Consider the following 24547-nt stretch of genomic DNA (forward strand, 5'->3'; position numbering starts at 1 on the left):
GGTTTCTGGTTAGAGGAGTCCAGTGAAATCTCTGAAAGGTTTTCATGACCAAATTGGGCATTGTAGAAAGGATCTCCATATTCTGAATGGTGGACGATGTGACCTCTTCAGTCCATCATCCTCTGACAATCTTGCTAGAATACTTGCCATGGTTCTATGTAATGCTGTCGCTTCTGAATAAGAATATTGTTTCCAGATTCAAGCACGTAATCCTTACTGACACACTCAGTGCACGACTGAGGGAGTGCAGCACTGTTCAACGTGCTGTCTTTCAGATGAGATGTTAAACCAAGTCTGCCCCCTCGTGTGAAAATAGATCACTTGGCTCTATTTTGAAGCAGAATGGAGTTGTTCCTCCAGATTTCTGGCCATTATTTATCCCTCACCCAACATTATTGAAATAAATTCTCTGATCGTTGTCACATGTTTGTGGGAGCTTGCTAGGTTTGCATTCATTGCTTTTTTCATTTGCAGGATTTGGCTGTGGCTGATTCAGCCAACATTTATTGCCCATCTCTATTTGCTTTTGGTGGTTATGATGAGCTGCCATCCAGGTGGTTCCCCTTTATTATACCAGTGACAATACTCCAGAAGTCCTCCATTGGCTGGGGAATGTGCTTTGGGACATTCTGTGGTGATGAGAAGCATATTAGAAATGAAAGTTCTTGTGGTTTCTAGGAATCCAAGCAACTCTGTGCTCCTTCCCTGCTGGCCTGGCCTGCCCTCTATACACTTTCTGGGCTTGGAAATTTGAAAAGGGCTTTTCTTTTTGATACTACTGCCAATGGTGGATACACCCTTGATTCTAAATGCCGAGACCTGTTGGTATCAGCAATATGAGACGTGCAGATTTAGGGAGCATGGAGTGAAACTTATATGTGTCTCATGAAGCTCAGGCTGCCCATTAAAACCAGAAGTCTGGCTCCCCCCCTACGCTATAAGGTTACATTTGGCACTTGCTGATTTCTGAAGCAAAATCCCATCGTATTTAAAGATATCAAGCACTTGGCCTAAAGTGGAGTAAGTGCAAGTAAGAAAGGGCACAAGAGCTTGGATTTTTATTGAATGATTATAGAACTGTATAGATAGAATTAACTTTTTTAAGAAGGCAAACCAAGCTTTTTCTAGAGGGAAGTCATTGAAGATTCATGGCGTTATGCTCAATCTGTATTCAACCGTGGATAGACTAGACTTGAGTTTGCCATGCAGTTCTGTTCACCGTATTATTTTTAAAATTTCATTTTTGATGTCAGCAAAGCCAGTGTTTATTACCCATCTCTAGTTGCCCTTAAGAAGGTGGTGATGAGCTGCTGCCTTGAGCTACAGCAGTCCATTCTGCTACCTTGATGTCAAGGGCAGTGACTCTTTCCACACCTCTGAAGCTCAACTCTTCTAGCGCATGTTTGAACCAAGGCTGTATTGAAATCAGGAGCTGAGTGAGCCTGGTGGAACCCAAAAGGCGGGTCAGTGAGTAGGTTACTGCTAAGTAAGTGCAGCTTGATAGCACTGATAATAACCCACTTCTATCACTTTATTAATGATCAAGATTAGACTGATGAGGCAGTAGTTGGCCAGGTTGGATTTGTCCTGATTTTTGTGTACAGGACATTCCTGGGCAATTTCCCACATTGCTGGGTAGGTGCCAGTGATGTGGCTGTACTGGAACTGCTTTGCTATAAAACTTTGGCATCTACCTGAGAGTAACAGATTACCTAAAACATAGCACTTTCAATGTTATGGCACTTTTTACATAATGATGTGGGTATGCTGGCATTGGACTGGCGTAAACACAGTAAAAAGTCTGACAACACCAGGTTTTAGTCCAACTGATTTGTTGTGAGTCTATTATCAAATAAATCGGTTGGACTAAAACCTGGTGTTGTCAGACTTTTTACTACTTTTTACATACACCTGAGTGTGTCATTCTCATAGAAACGCAGAAAAGAGGTGCAGGAGTAGGCCATTTGGCCCTTCGAGCCTGCTCCACCATTCAATATGAACATGATTGATCATGCACTTTCAGTATCCCACTCCCACTTTCTCTCTATACCTCTTGATCTCTTTAGCCACAAAGGCCCCATCCAGCTCTGTATTCAACATATTTAATGAACTAGCGCCAACAGCTTTTGGTTCACAACTCTGGGTGAAGAAGTTCTTCCTCATCTCAGTCCTGAATGGCTTACCCCTTATTCATAGACTACAACCCCTAGTTCTGGACTTCCCCAACACTGGAAACAGTCTTCTTGCATCTAGCCTGTCCAGTCCCATCAGGATATGAAATCCCATGTCATTCTTATAAATTCCAGTGAGTACAAGCTCAGTTGATCCAGTCTCTCTTCATATGTCAGTCCTGCCATTCCAGGAATCAGTCTGGTGAACCTTCACAGTACTCCCTCAATAGTAAGAATGTCCTTCAGATTAGGACACCAAAACTGCACACAGTTCAGGGTGTGGTCTCACCAAGACCCTGTTTAACTGCAGAAAGACATCTTTACCCCCATATTCAAATCCTCTTGGTATGAAGGCCAGCATACCATTTCCTCACTGCCTGCTGTACCTGCATGCCACCTTTCAACTACTTTCTGCCATGGCATCCAGGTCATGTTGTACTTCCCCTTTTCCTAAACTGTCATCATTCAGATAACTTGCATCCTGTTTTTACCACCAAATTGGACAACCTCACATTGATCCACATTATATTGTATTTGCCCACTCAGCCAGCCTGTCCCAAGTTACCCTGCAGTCTCTTGGCATCCTCTTCACAGCACATACTGCCACCCAGCTCAGTGTCATCTGCAAATATTGGAGATATTGCATTTGATTCCTTCGTCCAAATCGTGAATGTATATTGTGAACAGTTGGGGCCACAGCATTGAACCCTGTGTTCCCCACTATTCATTGCCTGCCACTCTGAAAAAGACCGATTTATTTCCACTCTCTGCTTCCTGTTTGCCAACCATTTCTCTATCCACATCAGTACATTACCCCCAATACATGAGCTTTGATATTGCTCACTAATCTCGTGGGATCTTGTCAAAAGCCTTTTGAAAATCCAGATAGACAACATCCACTGGTTCATCCTTGTCCACTCTACTGGTCACATCCTCAAAATTCCAGAAGATTTGTCAAGCATGATTTCCCTTTAGTGAATCCAGGCTGACTTGGACCGATCCTGTCACCACTTTCCAAATGCTCAGTTATTGCATCCTTAATAATTGACTCCAGCATTTTCTCCACCACCAATGTCAGGCTTCTCAATCTGTTGCTGAAATGTTTGCAGTGAGTTTTGAATCACTGCTGTTTTGATGCAGGTATGTTTGCTAACCACTGAACCAAGGCTGTCACCTGTGTGGTACCTGGGTCCTTTGATGTACAGAAGACTATTTTCTTCCGGATTTCTGCTATCTGTGAGATTTAAATTCAAACCTGAAGCCAAGAATTTTGGAGAGTGACTGCTGGGATGCAAATACCACAAATTTCTGGAAAAGTGCAATCAAAAGAGGAAAGATTTCAATACACAACGTAATTTGGAAGTGCTTTAACGTTTTAAAAACTCCACCTCTCCTTTTCCCATCATTGCTTTCTTGCATTATGCAGCTGTTGAGTTTCCATCTGGGAGGGATCAGACTGCCAATTTCAGCTCTCTGCTAATCTAATTTTGAACCTCGAGTTCAGAATAAACTGTTGAAAGGTACAGAAGTAGAATGCCTTGTGGAGCTGCCTTTTGAGTTTACTACTGAGAGGACATAGTGGCCACCAGGCTGCTTGTCTCCCCTTACGCTTCTACAATTTTGCGTTTTTGCCAAAATAATGCAGTTGTGAATCTTTCATAGAACTGGAATACATGCAGCATGGCGTTACAAAGTATTTCAAGCACAGCAGCAGATCATTCAGCCTTCAGCACGAGCCTCATCCCACACCCTACTACGTCTCACCCGATTTAGCAAAGTCTTCTAGTTCTTGTTCCCCTGTGGATTGATCTAGTCTCCTTTTAAATGTGTCCCATCAATTTGCACAGTAATGAGATCCACATTCATCAAGTCACCATGGTGCATTTCTGCCTAATGAGTCAATGCTGGTCCTCTAGAGCAGTCCAGTCAGCCCCATTTTCCTATTCTAAACCTTTGGGCACTGCAAGTTTAATTCTCAAGTGCCCATCCAGTTTCCTTTGTAAATCATTTGATGTCTCTGCTTCCACTATCCTTATAGGTGTCTATAGATGTTGCTTTCCATGAGGCATCAGAAGTTTTAGCTCAGACTCAATTTTTTCAAGATCCTGGCTTTGTTCTTTGAATAAGGGCAAAACTTGGAATGATATATGTACTGCCCATCTGTAGTTTAAAGAAGATGGTGGAGCTTCACCTTGAGCCACTGCAATCCTGTGGTGATGATATATCTGTCAGTTAAGATAGGAAATTCCTGGATTTTGAACAATGAAATTGTACCTTATGCCCAAGGGAGGATTGTGTTCCCGTGATATTGTTGCTCTTGCCCTTACGTTAATGATATAGCACAGGAGGCCATTCGTTTTGTCATGTCTGTGCTGGTTGTTTGAAAGAGCTAATTTGCCATAGCAAATTATGGCAGTTGTAGGACTTTGTCTCAAAACACAATCTCTGCTGTTAGATGTGATTCTGTGATTGGATGGCTGAACAATCCTGAATGCACTAATGGTTACACTAGCAACCAGTTCTAATATGCTCAATTGAGCTCGTGCATGACTCAGTTATGCTTGCTAGAAGTGACATACACAGGGACCTTTCTCTGCAAACAAAAGAAATATATTCAACCCTGCACCTTTTTAAAATGACCAGGAAGCTTGGTGCCTATAATGACTTGTTTTTTTTTCTCTCCTGGTGAACCAGGGTCAACTTGACAACCAATCAACCCCTTTTCGCCTGCAATATAAATTGTGGTCATTTGAAATTTGACATTCTTGTATTTGTCCTGATGAATTCAAGATGAAAAGTTTCAATGTCTCTCCAAGATTTAGATGATTTGCCTGTATAAACCAAGTGTTCCACATGCAACGATATATGGTTATTTACACAGTTAATAGCTGGAAAGTAGAATAGCCGTTTGACCGTTACTTTTACTTTTCTGAGCTTTTAAGCCTTTGATATTAGCATCACCAATTTGCTGACAGAACAAATGGGTGCATAACTGGGGGAAACTGACTAGAATTACTTCATTTTAGATCTCACCCAACAAGAACAGATCATACTGGACATAGTGGGACCTGAAAGCAGAGTGGACTTGACTGTCTCCCAATATACAACTGCTAGCACCCTTCTTTTGTTCTTCATTTAGTCTTCAGTAGCAGACATTTCCAGGAAGGTGGTGGTGTTGAGGTAACTTTGAGCTTCTGCAGTGCATTCTTGTAGATATGTACCATAGCTGTAGCGTGCTGTTTATAAAGGAGTATCAAGTCCCAAATATTGAGCCCAATTGTAATGCCCTTGCTGCCATTTGAACGATCAGCCAATGTGGCACAACTGTGATTTGAACCTGGGTGCCTGCAAAGTTCACCTCACTGATTTAACTAGGCAAGACTCAGTGGTGTAGTGGCTGAGTGAATGTTTGTTGCTTGAATTGCCATAAAAAGTTTAAAATTTATATTGCATGAGGCCAAGTAAGCTCAGACCTGCCAAAGTTTAGTCTAGGCTCTGTCTTTTGATACAGCATTTGTGACACAAGTTACCCATTTGAGTTTTAACTACGTTCTGAGAGCTTTACACTTGCGCTGAATTTATGTGCTGCTGAAATTTGTTCAAATTGGAAGAATTGTTTTTATCTTGACCAGCTTTTAAGTGAAGCATTCAAATTTGAAGAATAATTTCCAAAGATTTGTTAAGTTACAAAAAGAACAAAGAACACTACAGCACAGGAACAGGCCCTTCGGCCCTCCAAGCCTGCGCCACTCATGAGCCCAATTACACTATTCGTTTGTTTCCCTCTATTCCCAGTCTGTTCATGTGGCTATCTAGATAAATCTTAAATGATCCTAGCGTGCCCACCTCAACCACCTTGCTTGGCAGTGCATTCCAGGCCCCCACCACCCTCTGTGTAAAATACGTTCCCCTGATATGTGTTGAACCTTACCCCCCTCACCTTGAACTTGTGACTGCTTGTGTTCGTCACCTCCGACCTGGGAAAAAGCTTCCCACTGTTCACCCTATCTGTGCCCTTCATAATTTTATACACCTCTATTAGGTTGCCTCTCATCCTCTGTCTTTCCAAGGAGAGCAACCCCAGTTGACCCAATCTCTCCTACGGTGAAGTTAAAGCTGGTTTGTTGAAGGCAGCCTTCACTGAGCTATCATGAAAGCTGTAGTTTGTATTTGGAGAGAATATCTTACTGGCAATTAAGGCTGGAAATATTCAGCAAGCCAGGCAACATCTGTGGAGAGGAACAATTAACATTTCAGGTCTGTGATCTTTCATCAGAACTAAAATTTTTCAGTTAACTCTGCTTTTCCCTCCACAAAAGCTGCCTGACTTACCGAGTGTTTCCAGCGTTTTCTGATTTCGTTTTGGCATCTGTTGTGTTGTGCTTTTGTGTTCTTATTAAGCATTTCTTGTGGATGAGGAGTCATGCTAATTCTGGTTAAGGCCTAGAAATTGAAATTCCTAAGTTTTCTGTCCAGTCTCTTGGATAATAGTTGCATCCATAGCGTCAAAGGGAAGATCTTGAGAGGGGTTGAGAAAGTGAAACCGTGGAGTGCATGTCCACAAGCATTTAAAGCTGGCATGACAGATGGGCAAGGCATATTGTGATGATACTATGCTATTGTATTTAAGGTGTGGGGGACTGCTTTAAGAGCAGTTTTGTTGCAGGTAGTTTGTCTGGAAGGAGTTTAGCAGATACTGAGAGCAAGATAATTATCCATTTTAGCCATGTAAGTGATTATTCAGAAGAAGGCTTAATGAGGCTTTTTTATTAAAGTAATAAGGTACATTAGATATACAGGGACCAAATCATGTGATATTGGGTTGATGGGAGGAGTTGGCATGTTGCAAAAATCAGTTTCATTTTCATTTTTAAACAAAGGGCAGTTGCTGAGTGGAGGTGGTTCAGGGCAGAGGTCTGGAGGCCCTCTCTCCTAATAGTCCTGGAGAGATCTTTTCAAAAGTTAAAGCAAATATATCAGTGTTTTGCTAACATGTTTAAAATGTGAGTTGAGTCTATAAGAGAACATTACTTAATTGGAACTGACAGTGATAGAAGTTGGAATTGTTTCCTTTCATTTTGTCTTGTTTGACTGTTGAAGCTAAGTTAGTTCATTTGTTGTTAAATAAAATTTGTTTTGATTGTCAGTAGAATCAAGTCTCGAGTTCAGTCCATTTAAAAGGTGCTGGCATCTGCATCTGAGATGCTGCAACCTGCAAGGCTACGGACCAGGTGCTGGAAAATATGATTAAGATGAGCAGCTAGTTTCTTTTTCTCTTATGGCCAGCACAGACATGATGGGCTAAATGGCCTCCTTCTGCATTGTAACATTTCTATGATTCTGATATTCTATCTTTAAATGTAGTAAAGCATCCCCAGCATTTTCACAGGATAAATTCAACATAAGCTGACATAGCCACATGTATTGAGATTGATGACCTAATGTTTGGACAAAGAAATAGATCTTAATGAGTGTAATGAAGAAGGTGATGTTCAGGAATGGAAATTTTAAACTTGGAGCTTATGCAACTGAAGGTAAAGTCACCAGTTGTGGGCATGATCATTAGGAGTGTAGAGGGGCCTGATGGTTGGAACCTGCTGCACAATTTCATTCAACTAGTCATTGTGTCACATCAGAGCTTTAGTGAATGTTGTCAGGCTGTTTAAGTTGGGCATTGTTGCAGGGCTCAGTTGAGATCTCTCCCAAGATCTACAGCTTCCAGTGGATGCTGACCGTGAGCCCTTTTTTCCTCTTCCTGCCCTCCCCTTTTCCACATTAAGGAAGGGGCATTGAGGCTAATTTTGCCATTCCTACTGCCTGCTGCATTTGTTTCTGGGAATCCATGGCCAATATCAAGTAAGGCTAGGTAAATTTCATTTGTAATTTTTTTGACTTTGTGATTAGGACAATAATTGGAAGGAATTTATTTCTGTGGGATAAACACACAATACTACTGGGATCTGAAACAGAATAAAGCTGGAAAATCTCAGCAGGTCTGACAGCACCTGTGGGGAGAGAATAGAGCCAACATTTCGAGTCTGGACGACCCTTTATCAGAGCGCCACATGCCGTCAGATCTGTTGAGATTTTCCAGCGTTTTTCTGTTTTTATTTCGATGGGACTTTGGGAGCTGGTGATTGTTACCGAAGTAGTAATTTTTTTCAGCTCTGGACTTCAGCCCTGTTAGCTGCAACCTAGTAGGAGCGCTTTTCGACGTCACCCCTGAATGGCCCTGCTCCAAGGTTATGCCCCCGCATTCTTAATGAGTCTCCTTTCCCCTCTATGACTCAATGATGGTTAGGAGTTTGTTCTCAATCAATAGAGAAATAGCCCTTCATTCCTGTGCTGACATTTTGTTGGCACTATCCAAGTAGTCTCACTCCTCTGCTCTTTCCCCATAACCCTGTATTTTTACTCCCTTATCCAGTTCCATTTTGAAAGCTACTATCTAGTTTTTTAATCGAAGAGGTGAGGGGGTACGTGTATGTGCTTCCTTGTGATTGACTAATGGCACGTTATGACCACCAGAGCTGCCCCGATCCTTGAAATGTAGGCATTGAATGCTACTACACAAAGACATTATTCTCTTGACAGAGACTCACTGGAGGTCAGATGTTATTTGATCTTAGTTGAGACCTATTTTGTCTGGATGAGGGAGGGAGATTAAATTGTAGAATTTGATAGAATTAGCAGTGGCGGAGAACTAGAAATGAATCAATTCAAATGTTGCTGTTCAAAGTCTTGCTTTGGTTTTAGCTGAGACCAGATTCTTGAAGTATTCTTTAGGGATTGTCCAGTGCATAGATGTGTAGGTTCGATGGTTTGGCCGTGCTAAATTCCCCTTTAGTGTCCAAAGACGTGTAGGTTGGAGGACTAGCAGGATAAAATGAGTGGGGTTTCAGGTACAGGACAGGGAATGGACCTGGGTAAAGGTGCTCTGTCAGAGTGAGTGCAGGCTGGATGGCTTCCTTCTGCATTTGATGATTTTATGATTTTGTACCCAGTTACATGTGTAAGATGGGTATAGAGGGATATGGACCAAACATGGACAATTGGAACTAGCTTAGTGATTTTAAAGAAAAAAAGAGACGTGGACAAGTTGGGCTGAGGGGCCTGTTTCCATGCTGTAAATCTCTATGGCTCTATTTTAGAGATCACCTGTAGGGCGTTTACTTTTCATTGAAGACCAGTTTGTAATGAGTAATCAGCTTAGTGTCATTCCATAGCACCAGCTGGATCAATCTATCCCATTCTATATTATTTTATTTAAAAGCTGCCTTGTCATGTAGAATAACGGAACTTGTAAACCTTGACCATGGCACATTGTCAAGTATTGTTGACAATGTTTGGAGGCCAAATTGTTCCATTCATTGTCGACGCCCTCATTTACAACAATAAGTCTGTGGAGGCTACAGAATTGTTCAGGATCTGAGTGACCTGTTTTTGTACCTTGGATAAGGAAGTTGGTGAAACACACATTTGGACTGCTGGAAGTAGCTTGAATCCACCCCCTTTAATCATTCCGGTATCCCTTTAATATTTTTACTCCATTTTTAAACTTAGCCAATAGTCCGATTCAATTCAAGGTCCCCATAAGAGAGACAAACATGATTCAAGCTGACACAAGGCCTTGCACCCTCCCTTAGGCTTGATCTTAGCCAAAAGGCTGAGAAGTGATCTCCTGCAACATGTCCCTATTGTCTCAATGAGGCAACAAGGTGTGTTGTTGCTTCTCATCTTTTCCCCTTGTGTCTGCTGAATCATATCAATTCCAAATCTCCAGTCGGTGAGTAAATGATCTGATGGCCTCTCCAAGCTCATGATTTGATGTTGTCCCCGGAGGCTTCAGATTGAGATTGTAATATTAGTTCATGTGCCTGGCAGGCTCCAGTCTAATGGCATCAAACTGAATCTTGCAGTAGTTAATGGAGTTTCATAGGCAGAGGAGCCCTGTCTTTTACTGCACAAAGCTACTTAACAAATTAATAGCCGAGCTAAGTCTTAAGTAATTTGTGAGGAGACAGTGAAATATGGAAAAATGTGTCCAGTGTTAATTGTTTTTGGAGGGAAAAATAACTTTCAATTTTTTTTTACTTAATTCCCTTAAGGTAGGACACGGGTAACATTCTAGGAAGTACATCATCCCTTTTGTGCGGAAGACCAGACACAGGTTTAATAGATTGTGGAAGGCCGGTTATACCATGATCCCAATCCTCTTCTCATCTAGTGTGCAGATGTGCATTTTCCAACAGAAGTTAATGGTTAGGGTCATGAGCCACAACAGGAGCAGATCCTCACCATTCCCACCTTGCTGGGCATCTCCAGACAGACAGGGAATCTAATACTGAGCTCTGTGGCCAAGCTTCACTAAACTTTCAAATGGCATCTTGTCTCTCTTCACTTGTGCTTTGATTATTCATTAATGTTTGGCAGGTTGTTTCTACAGAGTTTGAAAACGATGTTGTAGTATCTTTGACCGAGATTGCTAATACATGTTTAGCAGATTCTTCAGTAACTTGATGGACCAAAGCATGCCTAATTTCTGTCAGTCTGGTTTAACTCTGGCTTGTGTTCCTCCATCTTGTGTGGAGATCCTGATTGTTCATGTGAATTGTGCCAAGGGCATCATATATGTTTATAGTCAATCAGCAACAATTAAAAGCTTCGCCACTCTTCACTTTGTGCAGTATAAATATCCAATGTGACAAATGGAGTTTAGTGACAATATCAAACGCTCCCAGGGCAGGTAGAGAGGCTAAATACAGAGTAAAACTCTCCTTGCACTGTCTGATCAGACACACTTAGAAGGTAGACTGGCATTTACCTACACCAAAATCTTGCTGCCATTCATGCTGGTGGGATTTTATGGTCCTGTTTGCTGACTGTGCACTCCCAACACAGGTTTCCCGATGGCGAGGGGTGCGTTCAATGGGAAACCCATTGACATTGACAGGGCCATAAGATTTGGCTGCCGATGAGTGGAATCTGAAAAAGACACTGATAATCAAAGTTAGGAGTGAAGAACCAAGGTTCCAAATTAACATGACAGGCTGCAAATGCAGACCTGGAATAACGTGGATTTGTGAGAAGCAGAGATCCAAGGAGACCAAAGGTTGGTGATTCTTTACGCAGGGTCTGTGAAGCAGTGATGTTGAGAGCGGAGAACAGAAAGCCTCGCATGCAAAACAGTTCCACCAGGAACAGTTGGCTCAGTGTGACAAACTTCTGGGGGGAAATAAAGAGAGATCCTTGGAAGTTTTATTTAGTGGAATGCCATCTGCCTCTTGATTCCAAGTGTGGGGTGTCTGGCCATATTTCGCCTACTGATTTACATGGACTGTGTACTTGCTGAGCACATTGAAGAATAAGATAAATTTTGTTGTTATGCTTATAAATCTGTATATGTCTGTAATAGTGTAGTTGGGGTGAAGAAGTTGTGTAATGTAGTATTTGCTTAATAAATGTTTTATTCTTTTTGTTAAAAGTAAATTGGCCCCGGTGTCTTAACTGTTCAATGTCCGTCTTCCACTTTCCTAAACAAAAAAACAAAAGTTTGGATCTATCAATCTGGGTTTCTACCCTGGGACCTGACTTACCCAGTCGTAATATCAGCTGGGATCATAATTGGAAATAGTTGAGGCCCCAGCACTGATCCTTGTAGCACTTCATAAGTTACAGCCTGCCACTCTGAAAAGAACCCATTTGTCCTGACTCTCTGCTTCCTGTTAGCTACAGGTTAAAGTCCAACAGGTTATTTGGTAGCAAAAGCTTTTGGAGTGCTGCTCCTTCGTCAGGTAAGTGGGAGTGCTGTTCACAAACAGGGCATATAAAGACACACACTCAATTTTAACAAGTAGGGTAGTCCAACGCCAGTATCTCCATATCCTGTTAGCTAGCCAGTCCTTTACCTGTGCTAATATGTTAATCCCGTAGTAACTTTGTGGCATCATATCAAAGTGCCCCATGTCTACAGGTTCACCTTTATCCATGTTGCTTATTACTTTCTCAAAAAGGTCCAACAAATGAGTTAAACACAATTTCCCTTTCTTAAAACCATATTTACATTGATCTCATTGTCATTCTGAGTTTCCTGCTATAACCTCCTTAATAATGGATTTTAGCAGTTTCCCTATGGCAGAAGTTAGGCCTTTAGTTTCCTGCTCTGTCTCTCATTTCTTGACTTGAGGTATTACATTTGCTACTTTTTTTGTTGGAACTCTTCCAGAATCTAAAGAATTTTGGAAAATTGTAACTGTTGCCTCTTCTATCTCTGCAGCCTCTCTTAGATCATAAGATGCAGGCTAGCAGGCCCTGGGGACTTGTCAGCCTTTGGGTCTAATGGTTTTTCCCAGCACTGTTTACTTGGTGATTGTTTTACATTCCTCCCGTAGAGAAGTTATAGCACTGAAGGAAGCCATTTGGCCTATCTTTCCATGCCACCCCAAACCTTGATTCCTAAACATCTTTGGGAAGTTTACTAAGTCCTCATCGCTTACTTTTCCACTTGTCTATGTATTGTTAGAAGAATTAGTTACATCGCTCTCTCCCTTTATAGTTGAGGTGCCAGTACTGATTCCTGTGTCACTTTTGCTAACCTGAAAATGACCCATTTATCCTGACATTTTTCCTGTTAGCTAATCCTCTATCCTTGCCAATTTATTACCTCAACACAATGATCTTTTGTTTATGTGGCACCTAAGAGAATGACCTCTAAATCCAAATACATCGCATCTACTTGTTCCCTTTTAGCTACCCTACTTGTTACATCTTCAAAAAGAACTCCCAATTTGTCAAAACACTTTCTCTCTAATGTAATCAAGCAAAGTTAATGCGGTTTTATTATGAAGAGCAAGTCTTGTAAATGATACAGAAAGTGACTACAAACTGATCGCTAACATTAAAGGGTTGGAAATCAAGACTGTTCGTTTTTAAAGTGAGGAGAGTCAGAGGAGCCCTTCTGGCAGAGAGGATGTCCGGCGGAGTGCAAATGGCTAATGTGGGGTATGATTCCAAGTAAAACCACAGTTTGTAGGAAGGAGCGGCATAGTTACAAGCCAGTGTTGTGTTTAGACTTGCACTAGTATAATTGATGTGATTTTTCAGCAATCCTTTAGAGTTGTAATATTCTCAGTAACTTTCAATTTAGTGAAATGATTCGATTCTTTGCACTCGAGTAATGTTCTGATTTTTTTTTCAGGTTTAGTTAATCACACTGCAAATTTTACGTTTTTAGAAAATTCTTTCATACGTGTGGACATGGTTGGCTAGTGCATCGTTTGTTGCCCATCTCTAATTAATTGTCTTGAACTGAGTAGGCTATTTCAGTTAAGAGTCAACCACATTGCTGTGGGTTTGGAGTCACACATAGCCATGACTGCGTGTGGGATATTGTGAATCCAGTGGGCTTTTATAACGATAGTTTTGTGATCCAGATTTATTAATTGAATTCATCTTCCATCAGCTGTCATGGGGGATTCTTTTGTGAGCCCACTATTGATGTGTAAAAAGCCAGGCCTGGGATAAGTAAGTGAAGAATGTTAGAAAGTGACAGGGTACGAGGAAAGAAAATTGGTGGCGACTAAGGCTAAAACTAATTACTATGCTGAGGGAGAGAAATTTAATGCTTTAAAACAAAAAAGATTCTTGAAGTGGGTGTTGCTGGCATTTATTACCCACCCCTCCCTGCCTTAAATATGCTGGTGGGCCTTCTGTTTGATGCAATTGTGTCTCCAGACAGCAGCTATGAATCAACTTGATGTGATACTGGAGGCAGTTGTATAGGTAAGTGTTTTCTTCCCAGTTGAACCATTTCAGTCATTCTGGTAATTTGACTGCTTCATGCCCACTTCTGCAACCCTATTGCCAAAATTTCCAGTTTCTTTTTGAAGTTCCTAATTTTGTATTCTTCTATTTTTGAGTCCTGATTCTTGGATCTAAATTCTTCAGACATCAAACCTGGAAAGCTTTCATCTCCACATTCAACCTCCTTTTTGCAGGAGTTTTTGCTGGGGATGGCACAGTGTTAGCACTGCTGTCTCTCAGCGCCAGGGACCTGAGTTTGAATTTCAACTTGGGTCACTGTGCAGAGCCTGCACATTCTCCGTGTCTGTATAGGTTTCCTCTGGGTACACCGGTTTCCTCCCACAGTCTAAAAGACGTGCTGGTTGGGTGTATTGACCTGAACAGGTGCCGGAGTGTGGCGACTTGGGGAATTACACAGTAACCTCATTGTGGTGTTAATGTAAGCCTTACATGTGACTTATAAATAAACTTTCCTGAAGACTTGAGCATAATCTTTCCATGTAACTTGCTCCTCTAAGTTTAGGAATTAGACTTGTGCTTCTTGTAAATCTTCTCCAATGCTTCTGTAATTTTTTTACTAATAATGAAGACAAATATTAAAGATAGCACTCCCTTTGAAACAATCTCAAAGCCAGATACAACTTTTAAAATGAGTATAAGAACATAGAACATAAGAAATAGGAGCAGGAGTAGGCCATCTAGCCCTTCGAGCCTGCCCCGCCATTCAATAAGATCATGGCTGATCTGTCGTGGCTTAGTTCCACTTTCCCGCCCTCTCCCCATAACCCTTAATCCCCTCTCTTATCAAGAACCCATCAACCCGCTTCTTAAAAATATTTAGCGAGGCAGCCTCCACCACTTCAACGGGCAGAGAATTCCAGAGATTCACCACCCTTTGAGTGAAGAAGTTCCTCCTCAACTCCGTTCTAAACCGCCTCCCTTTTATCTTGAGGCTGTGCCCCCTAGTCCTACTGTCTTTTTTGAGCGGGAAGAGTCTCTCCACCTCTATCCTATCCATCCCATTCATCATCTTATACGTCTCAATGAGATCTCCCCTCATTCTTCTAAACTCTAACGAGTACAAGCCTAGTTTATTCAGCCTCTCCTCATAGCTCAACCCCCTCAACTCCGGTATCAGCCTAGTAAACCTCCTCTGCACTCCCTCCAAGGCCAAAATATCCTTGTGTAAGTACGGCGCCCAAAACTGCACACAGTACTCCAGCTGCGGCCTCACCAATGCCCTATACAGCTGCAGCAAGACCTCCCTACTTTTATATTCAATCCCCCTCGCTATGAAGGCCAGCATCCCATTCGCCTTCCTGACCACCTGCTGCACCTGCAAGCTGGGTTTTTGCGACTCATGCACAAGGACCCCAAGGTCCCTCTGCACCGTCGCCTGCTGCAGTTTTTCGCCCCGTAAGTAATAGTCCTTCCTACCATTCTTCCTACCAAAGTGGACCACCTCACACTTGCCAACATTAAATTCCATTTGCCATTCCTGGCCCATTCGCCCAGCCTATCTAGATCCTTCTGCAGACTCTCCACATCTCTGTTTAATATTGATAAGGCAGCAAAGTGGTTTAACTTGATGCTCTCTCAAGTGTTTTCTGGGATCTTCTCTTTCTATAAATATAAGATGCTCAAATAAGGAGGGCTTCAGTTTGATGCCTCATCTGTAGGATGACACCTCTGACCATGCAGCTTCCTTTTGGTGTTGCGCTGGAATGCTAGCCTCAATTGCACAGTCACGTTCTGAAATGGAAATATAGAATAAAGCATCCAAAATGAGGTGATGAAAAGATTGGATTAGGAGAAGCTTTTCTTACTCATGAGGTGAGCATTATTAATAAGACAGCAATTTTTGCCCTTAGTAATGATGTTGAGTTGCACCTTGAATACGGCTGTCTGCCTCACTCGGTTAGTTCGGAGGTAGTTAAGAGTTAATCACGTTTCTGTGGGTCTGGGTCCACTTGTAGGCCAGGCCAGATAAGGATGGCAGATTTCCTTTCTTAAAGGACTTTGTTAGTTTTTATGACATTTGAGCAACTTCACAATCGCCATGACTGAAGTGGCTTTTTATTCTGATATATTTGAGCAACTGAATTTAAAGCTCCACCTGTCAGAACTCCTGTCACCTGGACCTCTGGATTACTAATCCAGTGGCAACCATAATGACACTGAACCCCGCATTGTTCTTTAAGTTGAACATGATCTCACTGGGATAGACTCAGAAGGTTGAGAGGTGATGTCTTTGCTGCTGTTTTTAGAATTCTAAAATGACCATGAGCAGTTGTTTCACCTTTTCCAGGAACAGAGGACACAGCCTTTACTGTGTGTGTGTTCAAAAATGTGGTCTCAATGTTTCAGTCAGTGTGTCAGGTCTGATAGTGCAGGCTCCTGAGAGAGATGATAAAAGCAGACACTATTGTCTCATTTACATGTTAATTAGTTCTGATTTTTCTGTAGAAAATAATATTTTGGGGTTTAGTGCACTAGTATTTTGAGATGTGTGGTAAATGGAGTGGACTTGGGAAGAATTGACATCAGGTGACTTTGGACCTATGGAGGTGAGAGGCAAGTTTTTTTAAAGAGGGTAGTGCTTAGAATGCGCTGCCAGAGAAGGTGGCAGAAGCAGATGCAATAACAACATTTAAGAGGATCTTCTTGACAGATACTCAAAGAAGTAGAGAATAGAGGGGTACGGACTATGTAGAGGCGAAAGACGTTATCTGTTGGCACAAACTTGGTGAGCTGAAGGACCTGTTCCTAGGCTGTACTTTATAGTTTCCAGAACTCTGCTCCATTGTGGGTTCACCCTTCTATCTGGGTCTGTTATAGACTCTGACTGGATTGGGTGCAAGAAAACAGGAAGACTTACATTTGTATAGTGCCTGTTTTTTGAAGTGGGGTTGAAGTTGAAATGTAGTAATTGCCACAACCCATTTGTACACAATAAACCCCCACAAGCAGAGTGTGATGACCAGAGATCGGCTGTTTGTTTTACAAATAGTATTGATTTGGGGATAAGCATTGAACAGGCCATTGGGAGTACTTCAAATACTGCCGTAAAATGTTGGGAGTCCTTGTTTTGAGTTGAGTTATTGCCATGGTTTCAGCCTGCAGCTAATTTCTAATGGATAATCCCTTTCTTCCCTTCCTTCCCAGAGATCGTACACATTAATAGTGGAAGCATGGGATCAGGACAACGCAACAGCCAGTGAGTACCTAACCTATTGCTTCTGAGGTATTTTGCTAACTTGTCTGGACACTCTTGCAATTTTAAAAAGTCCATGAATACTTAGTGCTGTATTGGCAGTTTTTGGAAAAGTATCTTGTTGCTATGCATTTGCCATAGGTAAGTGGGAACTGGGGAGGGTGGGGAGAGTGCCTGAGGAGCCCAGACATGCTATAAATGGGGAAATTCCAGTACGTCAAATTTTTAGTGGTGACTAATTATGTATGGATTCTATGTGCACACATGACAGTTCAGATTTCAAGTTTTCTAAAATAAACTGAATAAGTGATTCAGCTCACCCACATGCTTTTTTCCACATCTGAAACATCTGCCAGGGATTCCATTCATAGGTAGTATCTTGCTCAATCACAATTCTATAACCTGGGAGTGTTTGATGGGGACAGTGTAGAGGGAGCTTTACTCTGTATCTAACTCTGTGCTGTCCTGGGAATGTTTAAATTCCTTTCCACCCTCTACCATCTTCAATTCTTCAGGGTGGATATTGGAACACACTCCCCATCTTTCATGACCAATAACTTTGAATAATTACTTTAAATAAGAGGTATGGCAATGAATTGGGTGGGGGGGGTGCGTGGAATGGAATTATTTGGTTTGCTGTTTGAAATTGCCAGAGGACCTGATAGACTGAATGACCACCACTTGCACTCTGCATTCTGAGCAGCAGATGTTTTGAAAGGCTTCATGATCAAGCTTTGAATTCAAGGTTTTTCATTCAGTTCAGGGAAATGATTCAAATGGAATATCCTGGAATATGTTTTAGCAAAACAAAACCTTTTGTGCTGCTTTTCAACCATTGCAGTATGTGGGGACTGGCAGGAAAGAGTTGAGGCCCAGTCAAGATGCCATGGTCTTACTGAATGGCAGAGCAGGCGTGATGGGTGGAAAGGCCCACTATGTCTTATGGTCTTATGATCTTATGATCTTAGAGCTCTGTTAGGTAGATGAATCGATGACTATTCACTTTTTTGGGGTATAGTATGCTGTCTTAGCTGTCAGTCCAAGTTTGTACAGTAGAATGATAGCATGGGTATAGACCAATGCCTGCCTTTCCAGTCCCTAAATACCTGGCCCCAATTGGTTTCCATGGAGGGGATTATTGATGGATGACTCGTTATTGTTTCCTCTGTATTGCTTTCCTGAAATGTTGGATAGGGTAGCCAGATTGGCTAGCATGCTCTGGGTAAATGATTATCCATACGCTCTGGTCTGTGGCCTCCGGTTGAGAGGTGAACATATGAATTAGGAGCAGGAGTACTGACCTGATCATGGCCTCAACTCCAATTTCCTTCCTAACCCCTGTACCCTTAGAATCTAGATTGACAAGGGAGTCAATTTAATTCCGCCTCAGAAATATTCACTGCTCCACTACTCTGGGGAAATGTGTCGCATGCACACGCGCGCACAATCCTCAGAAAAAGTTTCTCCTCTCTGCCTTAAATGGGAGACCCCTTATTTTTAAACTGTGTCCCCTTGTTCTAGTCTCTCCTACCAGGACAAACATTCATTCTTGGATCTCGTATGTTTCAATAAAATCATCTCTCACTCGCCTAAACTCCAATGTATACAGGACCAAGCTTTCCTCTGAGGATGGATAATCCTCCTCATCCCAGGAATTATTCCAATGAACCTTCTAACCTTTTAGACAGTAACTGAACAGAGTAGCGAGCTAATATTAAACAGTTAAGCTTCTATGCAAACTGAGTTATTTATACTAAACTGCATGTAATCCTATCAAAGGGCATATTGGTAATTGCTGCTCTGAGTGTAAGGGAGATACTGTCATTGAGGTTAAAAGATCATAGAATGTGATATCTGCCTAAGGTTAGTATGCTTGGAATAATAGAGGCATGTGAGCACATTGCAAAGCTGTAATTCTTTAGATGCTTAAGCTGACCCTTGACTCACTGGTAAACTCTGTACTCACTGATGGTGAACTCAATCTTCCTTTTAGTCCCAGGTAGTCACTGCTGCATATCAAACATATTTCAAGTAGTTTTCTAATCAGGGGTCCCAAAGTGGGTGGTAGTAAGATTAAGTCAGGGTGATCTCTTGCACAGTTAATTATTTGGATATAAGATTTGTAGCTGTAGGCTTACTCCAAACATTTTCCGTGTGTCTGGTCAACATGAATCCCAGTTTGCAACACCTCGATTTTAAAGTTGTTATCTTGTTTTGAATCCCTTTGTGGCTTCATCCCCACCCTGTCACTCAAATCTCTGCATGCCAACATTGCCTTCTTGAGCATCCCTAATAATTGATGCACCATCTTGTTCAGCTCCCTGGGCCCTACAATGTGGAATTCCTTCCCTAAGCCCCTCTATCTCCCTCTCCTTTAAGAAGCTCCTCAAAACCAGATTCTGAACAAGCTTCTGGTCATCTCTCATTTCTCATGACTTTTATTAATGACCTTGTGAAGCATCTTGGGAAGTGCAGGTTAAGGTTAAAACTTTGCCAGGGGAATTGGGTTCCAAGAGAATTGGACAGCATAGTAAATTTTGTTTAAATCCTCCCGGCAGCACTAAGTGTAATGATGCGTGTGTTTCTTAAAAATGATATATGTTCCAAGTTGAAATAAAGTGTGAATAACACTCTAGTCCAATTGTAGATGCTTGTCCTTTCAAACTTGGCTTGTGCTTCAAGTATTTTGAACTATGTAACGTTGTGAAGTATTGATATAGTATTGTGGTGGGAGTAGTTTGAGGGATGCTTTAACATCCCGTAGGAAACACATCTCAATATTAAAGAGGCTTTGATGTGACTTCCCCCGTCCCCAAAACCAAAAGAAAAATCTGAAGGTGGCAGACACTGAGGGTGTTTATATATTTAGAGGGGGGAAAAAAAAAATCCTGGTTTCAAAAATAGAGACAAAATACTTCTAAATATGTATAAATCATTGACCAGGCCTCAACTGAAGCATTGTCAAGTTCGGGGTGCCACACTAGAGGAAGGATATCAAAGCCTTGGAGAAGGTGTAAAGGAGATGTAGCAGGGATGAGAGTATTCAGTTCTACAGGAACTATAGAAACTGAGATTATGCTCTTCTGGGAGACTCAAGTATTTAAATTTGTTAAAGGGTTTCGATAGCGTAGAAATTATTCTCACTGGTGGGATTGTTTGATAACATGTGAAGATAAGATTTAAAATACTTGGCCAAGAGGAGAGCTGGAAAGTGAGCTGTCCAAAATACGCTGCCTGAAAAGGAGGTAGAAGCAGGTTTAGTAGTAACTTTCAAAAAGAGTTGGATTAATACTGGAAGGATATTTGCTGGATTATGGAGAAAAGATATTATTCAATGCTGAGTTTGAAAGATTTTTGACATTGGAGTTGAGAGTTATTGGAGCAGGCAGAAAAATAAAGATAAGCAGACAATCTGATCAGCCAAGATCTGATTAAATGGTGGATTGCGCTCAAAAGGCTAAATGACTGCTTTCTATTCCTGTGTTCTGAAGAGAGTGGTATTAATTGGGTAGTTCTTTTCAGTGCAAGCACAATGGGCTGAATGGCAGCGATGACACATTATTAAGTGTACCCCTGCTATTATGTTAGGCCTAATGACAACATAGTGCTCTTCCACCTCTGCCAAACTCTCCCAGGATGATGGATTTAATATTTCCTCTGTCCAACAGTTCCTTGCTATCATGGAGCTACTCTGCTAGTTAAGCATTCATAAAACATAGAACCTTGAGAAGTGTGAATGCCATATGAAATGCCAGGTCATTTAAAGACAATTATGTGGTAGTGCCCCTGACATGGTTATGCTGAGAAAAAGTGGAGGAAGAGGAAGGAACATTTCCGTTTTAACATCAAGTAGCAGTCGTACCACATCTATAAATAATAACCTTAATTCTCTCTCCAATCCTCGCAACTTTATCCATTATAAATTCCTATGTTCACATTTATATTGGAAGTTTCTCAATGTGTCGTGGTTTAATTCTATTCTGACAATTAAATGTGCCTTAACAGATTTATAAAAATTAATTCATGGAATATGTGTGTCACTGGCTAGGCCAACATTTATTGCCCATCCTAATTCTCCTTGAAGATGGTGGTGAGCTGCTCCCTTGAACCATTGCAGTCCACGTGGTGAAGGAATACTCATTGTGCTGTTGGATGGAAGTGTCCAGATTTCTGACCCAGTGACAGTGAAAGAACAGTGATATATTTCCAAGGTGATGGCCTAGTGATATCATTGCTAGACTATTAATCCAGAAACTCAGCTAATGTTCTGGGGACCTTTCATGAATATAAGAACATAAGAAATAGGAGCAGGAGTAGGCCATCTAGCCCTTCGAGCCTGCCCCGCCATTCAATAAGATCATGGCTGATCTGTCGTGGCTCAGTTCCACATTCCCGCCCTCTCCCCATAACCCTTAATCCCCTCATCAAAAACCCATCAACCCGCGCCTTAAAAATATTTAGCGAGATAGCCTCCACCGCTTCAACGGGCAGAGAATTCCAGAGATTCACCACCCTTTGAATGAAGAAGTTCCTCCTCAACTCCGTTCTAAACCGCACCCCCCTTTATCTTGAGGCTGTGCCCCCAGTCCTACTATCCTTTCTGAGCGGGAAGAGTCTCTCCACCTCTATCCTATCCATCCCATTCATCATCTTATACGTCTCAATGAGATCTCCCCTCATTCTTCTAAACTCTAACGAGTACAAGCCTAGTTTATTCAGCCTCTCCTCATAGCTCAACCCCCTCAACTCCGGCATCAGCCTAGTAAACCTCCTCTGCACTCCCTCCAAGGCCAAAATATCCTTGCGTAAGTACGGCGCCCAAAACTGCACACAGTACTCCAGCTGTGGCCTCACCAATGCCCTATACAGCTGCAGCAAGACCTCCCTACTTTTATATTCAATCCCCTTCGCTATGAAGGCCAGCATCCCATTAGCCTTCACGACCACCTGCTGCACCTGCAAGCTGGGTTTTTGCGACTCATGCACAAGGACCCCAAGGTCCCTCTGCACTGTCGCCTGCTGCAGTTTTTCGCCACTTAAGTAATAACCCTTCCTACCATTCTTCCTACCAAAGTGGACCACCTCACACTTGCCAACATTAAATTCCATTTGCCATTTCCTGGCCCATTCGCCCAGCCTATCTAGGTCCTTCTGCAGACTCTCCACACCCTCTGCGCAATTTGCCGTTCCACCAATGTTGGTGTCATCAGCAAATTTCGACACCCTACACTCGGTTCCCTCTTCCAGATCATCTATATAAATGGTAAATAGCTGAGGCCCCAGCACTGACCCCTGGGGCACTCCACTGATCACCATCCGCCAATCCGAATAGCACCCATTGACCCCCACTCTCTGCCTCCTATTTGACAACCATACTTGATTAGAAAAAATGTGCAAGCATATGGGGAAAAAGGCAGTAGAATGGCAATAAATCATCACGTTCAATTGGGGAGCTGGTGCAGACATGATGGGCTAAATGGTGTCCTTCTACATCATCATTGAGATTCTGGATATTGTCCAGATTTTCACCACGTGGTCAAGGACTGCTTCAGTATCTGAGGAGTTGTGTATTGTGTGATCATTGAGATAAATGTGATAAAATAGTGACTGGATTATACTATAATGCTTTGTCTCATTTTCTCTAACACTACTTCACCTGATTTGACACTTGGTCTTGCCTCCCCCTTGTTTGGGACGGGGGGTGTAACTATAACATTAGGGGATGGTACAATCTATACAATTTTTTTCCTTCCATTTACTTTAATGGAAAGGAAAGCCACATGTGCATGATGGATGGCCAGTTAAACCCCTTTGAGTTAAAGGGTTCAAAGGATACGGGGGCGGGGGGGAAGTGGGAACAGGTTACTGAATTGGATGAACAGTTATGATCGTATTGAAAGGTTTTTGATTTGATTTATTATTATTGTTACAGACAAAGCACACTGTTCATAGAAAAGGAAAAGAGAGAGTGCAGAATGTAGTGTTACAGTCTTAAGCTAGGGTGTAAAAAATATCAACTTTGAGGTAGGTCAAGCAGGCTTGAAGGGCCAAATTGCTGCCACCTATTTTTGTTTCTGTACATCATCCATTTACTCAAGATCAGCTCCTTGGTTGCAACGGTATGAGAATGATTAGTTCACATACAAATTGTGATCAAAGCTTTTGAAGTTTCGCCATTTAGCTTTCCTTCATTTCCTGATATGTGCGCTAATTCCTCACTGTAATGGAAGAAGGGGAAAAATATTCCTGGCAATTTGACTAGAAGCATATCTCATTGAGCTGTATTTGAAACAGCCTATCCACCATTTTGAAGGAAGTTGTCAAACTGCTTGTCCCGCCCTACATCCCCTGGTTTTGACCACTGAGAAGGGAATGTAAAGGAAATCGCTGCTTTGTTTGTTGCACATGAAAGACTGCGTGTTTGTGCACGTGGGAAGTGAATTGCATTACTCTGCTTGAGGCAATGCTGACACTGACATATTGATTCAAACCTTTTATTCCAGGAAATAAGATCTTATGACTGAAAGAAGCCTTACACACACATGTTTGAAGGTCTGGATAGTGTCCTATTGATCTCTTTTTATATGGATTTGTAGGCAACAAGCAGCCGTCAGATTGGTACAGTCCGCTTTTGTATAAAGCTTCTCGCTGTATTTTAGTGCGATAGTTGATGGTGAGACGGTCAGGATTGTAACCAGTATTGGTGAAATACAAGACAACTGTATGCTGAGAAAATGAGGAATTTCTAGTGTGGGGGGACTGTTGGATAACTAGGCTTGCATGCAACTTTGAATGATATACGAGTCAAATTTTAAATACCTAAATGGCAGGTGGGCGAGTTGTTCAATAAATTAAATAATCCTTATATCTGATGACTAATTGTTGACCAGCACTGACTCATCTGATTGAATATCTGACTTCTAATCGGTGATGATATGGAATGCGCCATACTTGTTCCTCCCTTTTGGTTTGTTTAACACAGGATTCATTGAACTGATTCAGCACCATGTCTTGCTGAAGTCTTTTATTTTGTGTGTAGTTCAGAGATGTTTATAGGTCTTCCTCCCCACAGCTCCTTATAAGTTTCCTCTTATTGAAATGGTGCATCCATTGTAACAGAAGCAAACAGTGAAATCCAAGGTGTTTTATCCATACGACAATGCAGCCCATGGCAAGTGTTCTGTTCTTCCTCCTATCTCAGCCGTACTGGTTGATATCAATTGCAACACACATTGTTCACAAGTAGACAATGAGGGTACAGCAGTGTAGTGAGGAGTGTCGGTGTGATAACAGCTTGCATGACGCCAGTCTGAACATGAATTAGACCTGTGGTGGATCAGTTGGTCAGGATCACGGCTTG

The 24547-nt window shown here is 41.9% G+C and overlaps 1 protein-coding gene across 3 annotated transcripts in view; it reads left to right on the plus strand.

Annotated features, from left to right (window-relative positions):
• Positions 1 to 24547, plus strand: part of jag2b (jagged canonical Notch ligand 2b) — a 182872-nt gene that overhangs the window by 31239 nt on the left and 127086 nt on the right. For all 3 annotated transcript variants that reach the window (XM_080202173.1, XM_080202174.1, XM_080202175.1), the window contains one exon: positions 17139 to 17190. In XM_080202173.1, coding sequence (XP_080058299.1) covers positions 17139 to 17190 — 52 coding nt within the window. The remainder of the gene's footprint in view (positions 1 to 17138; positions 17191 to 24547) is intronic.

Source organism: Carcharhinus amblyrhynchos, chromosome 14 (genome assembly GCF_965287045.1).
Source record: "Carcharhinus amblyrhynchos chromosome 14, sCarAmb.v2.hapA, whole genome shotgun sequence".
Lineage (NCBI taxonomy): Eukaryota > Metazoa > Chordata > Chondrichthyes > Carcharhiniformes > Carcharhinidae > Carcharhinus > Carcharhinus amblyrhynchos.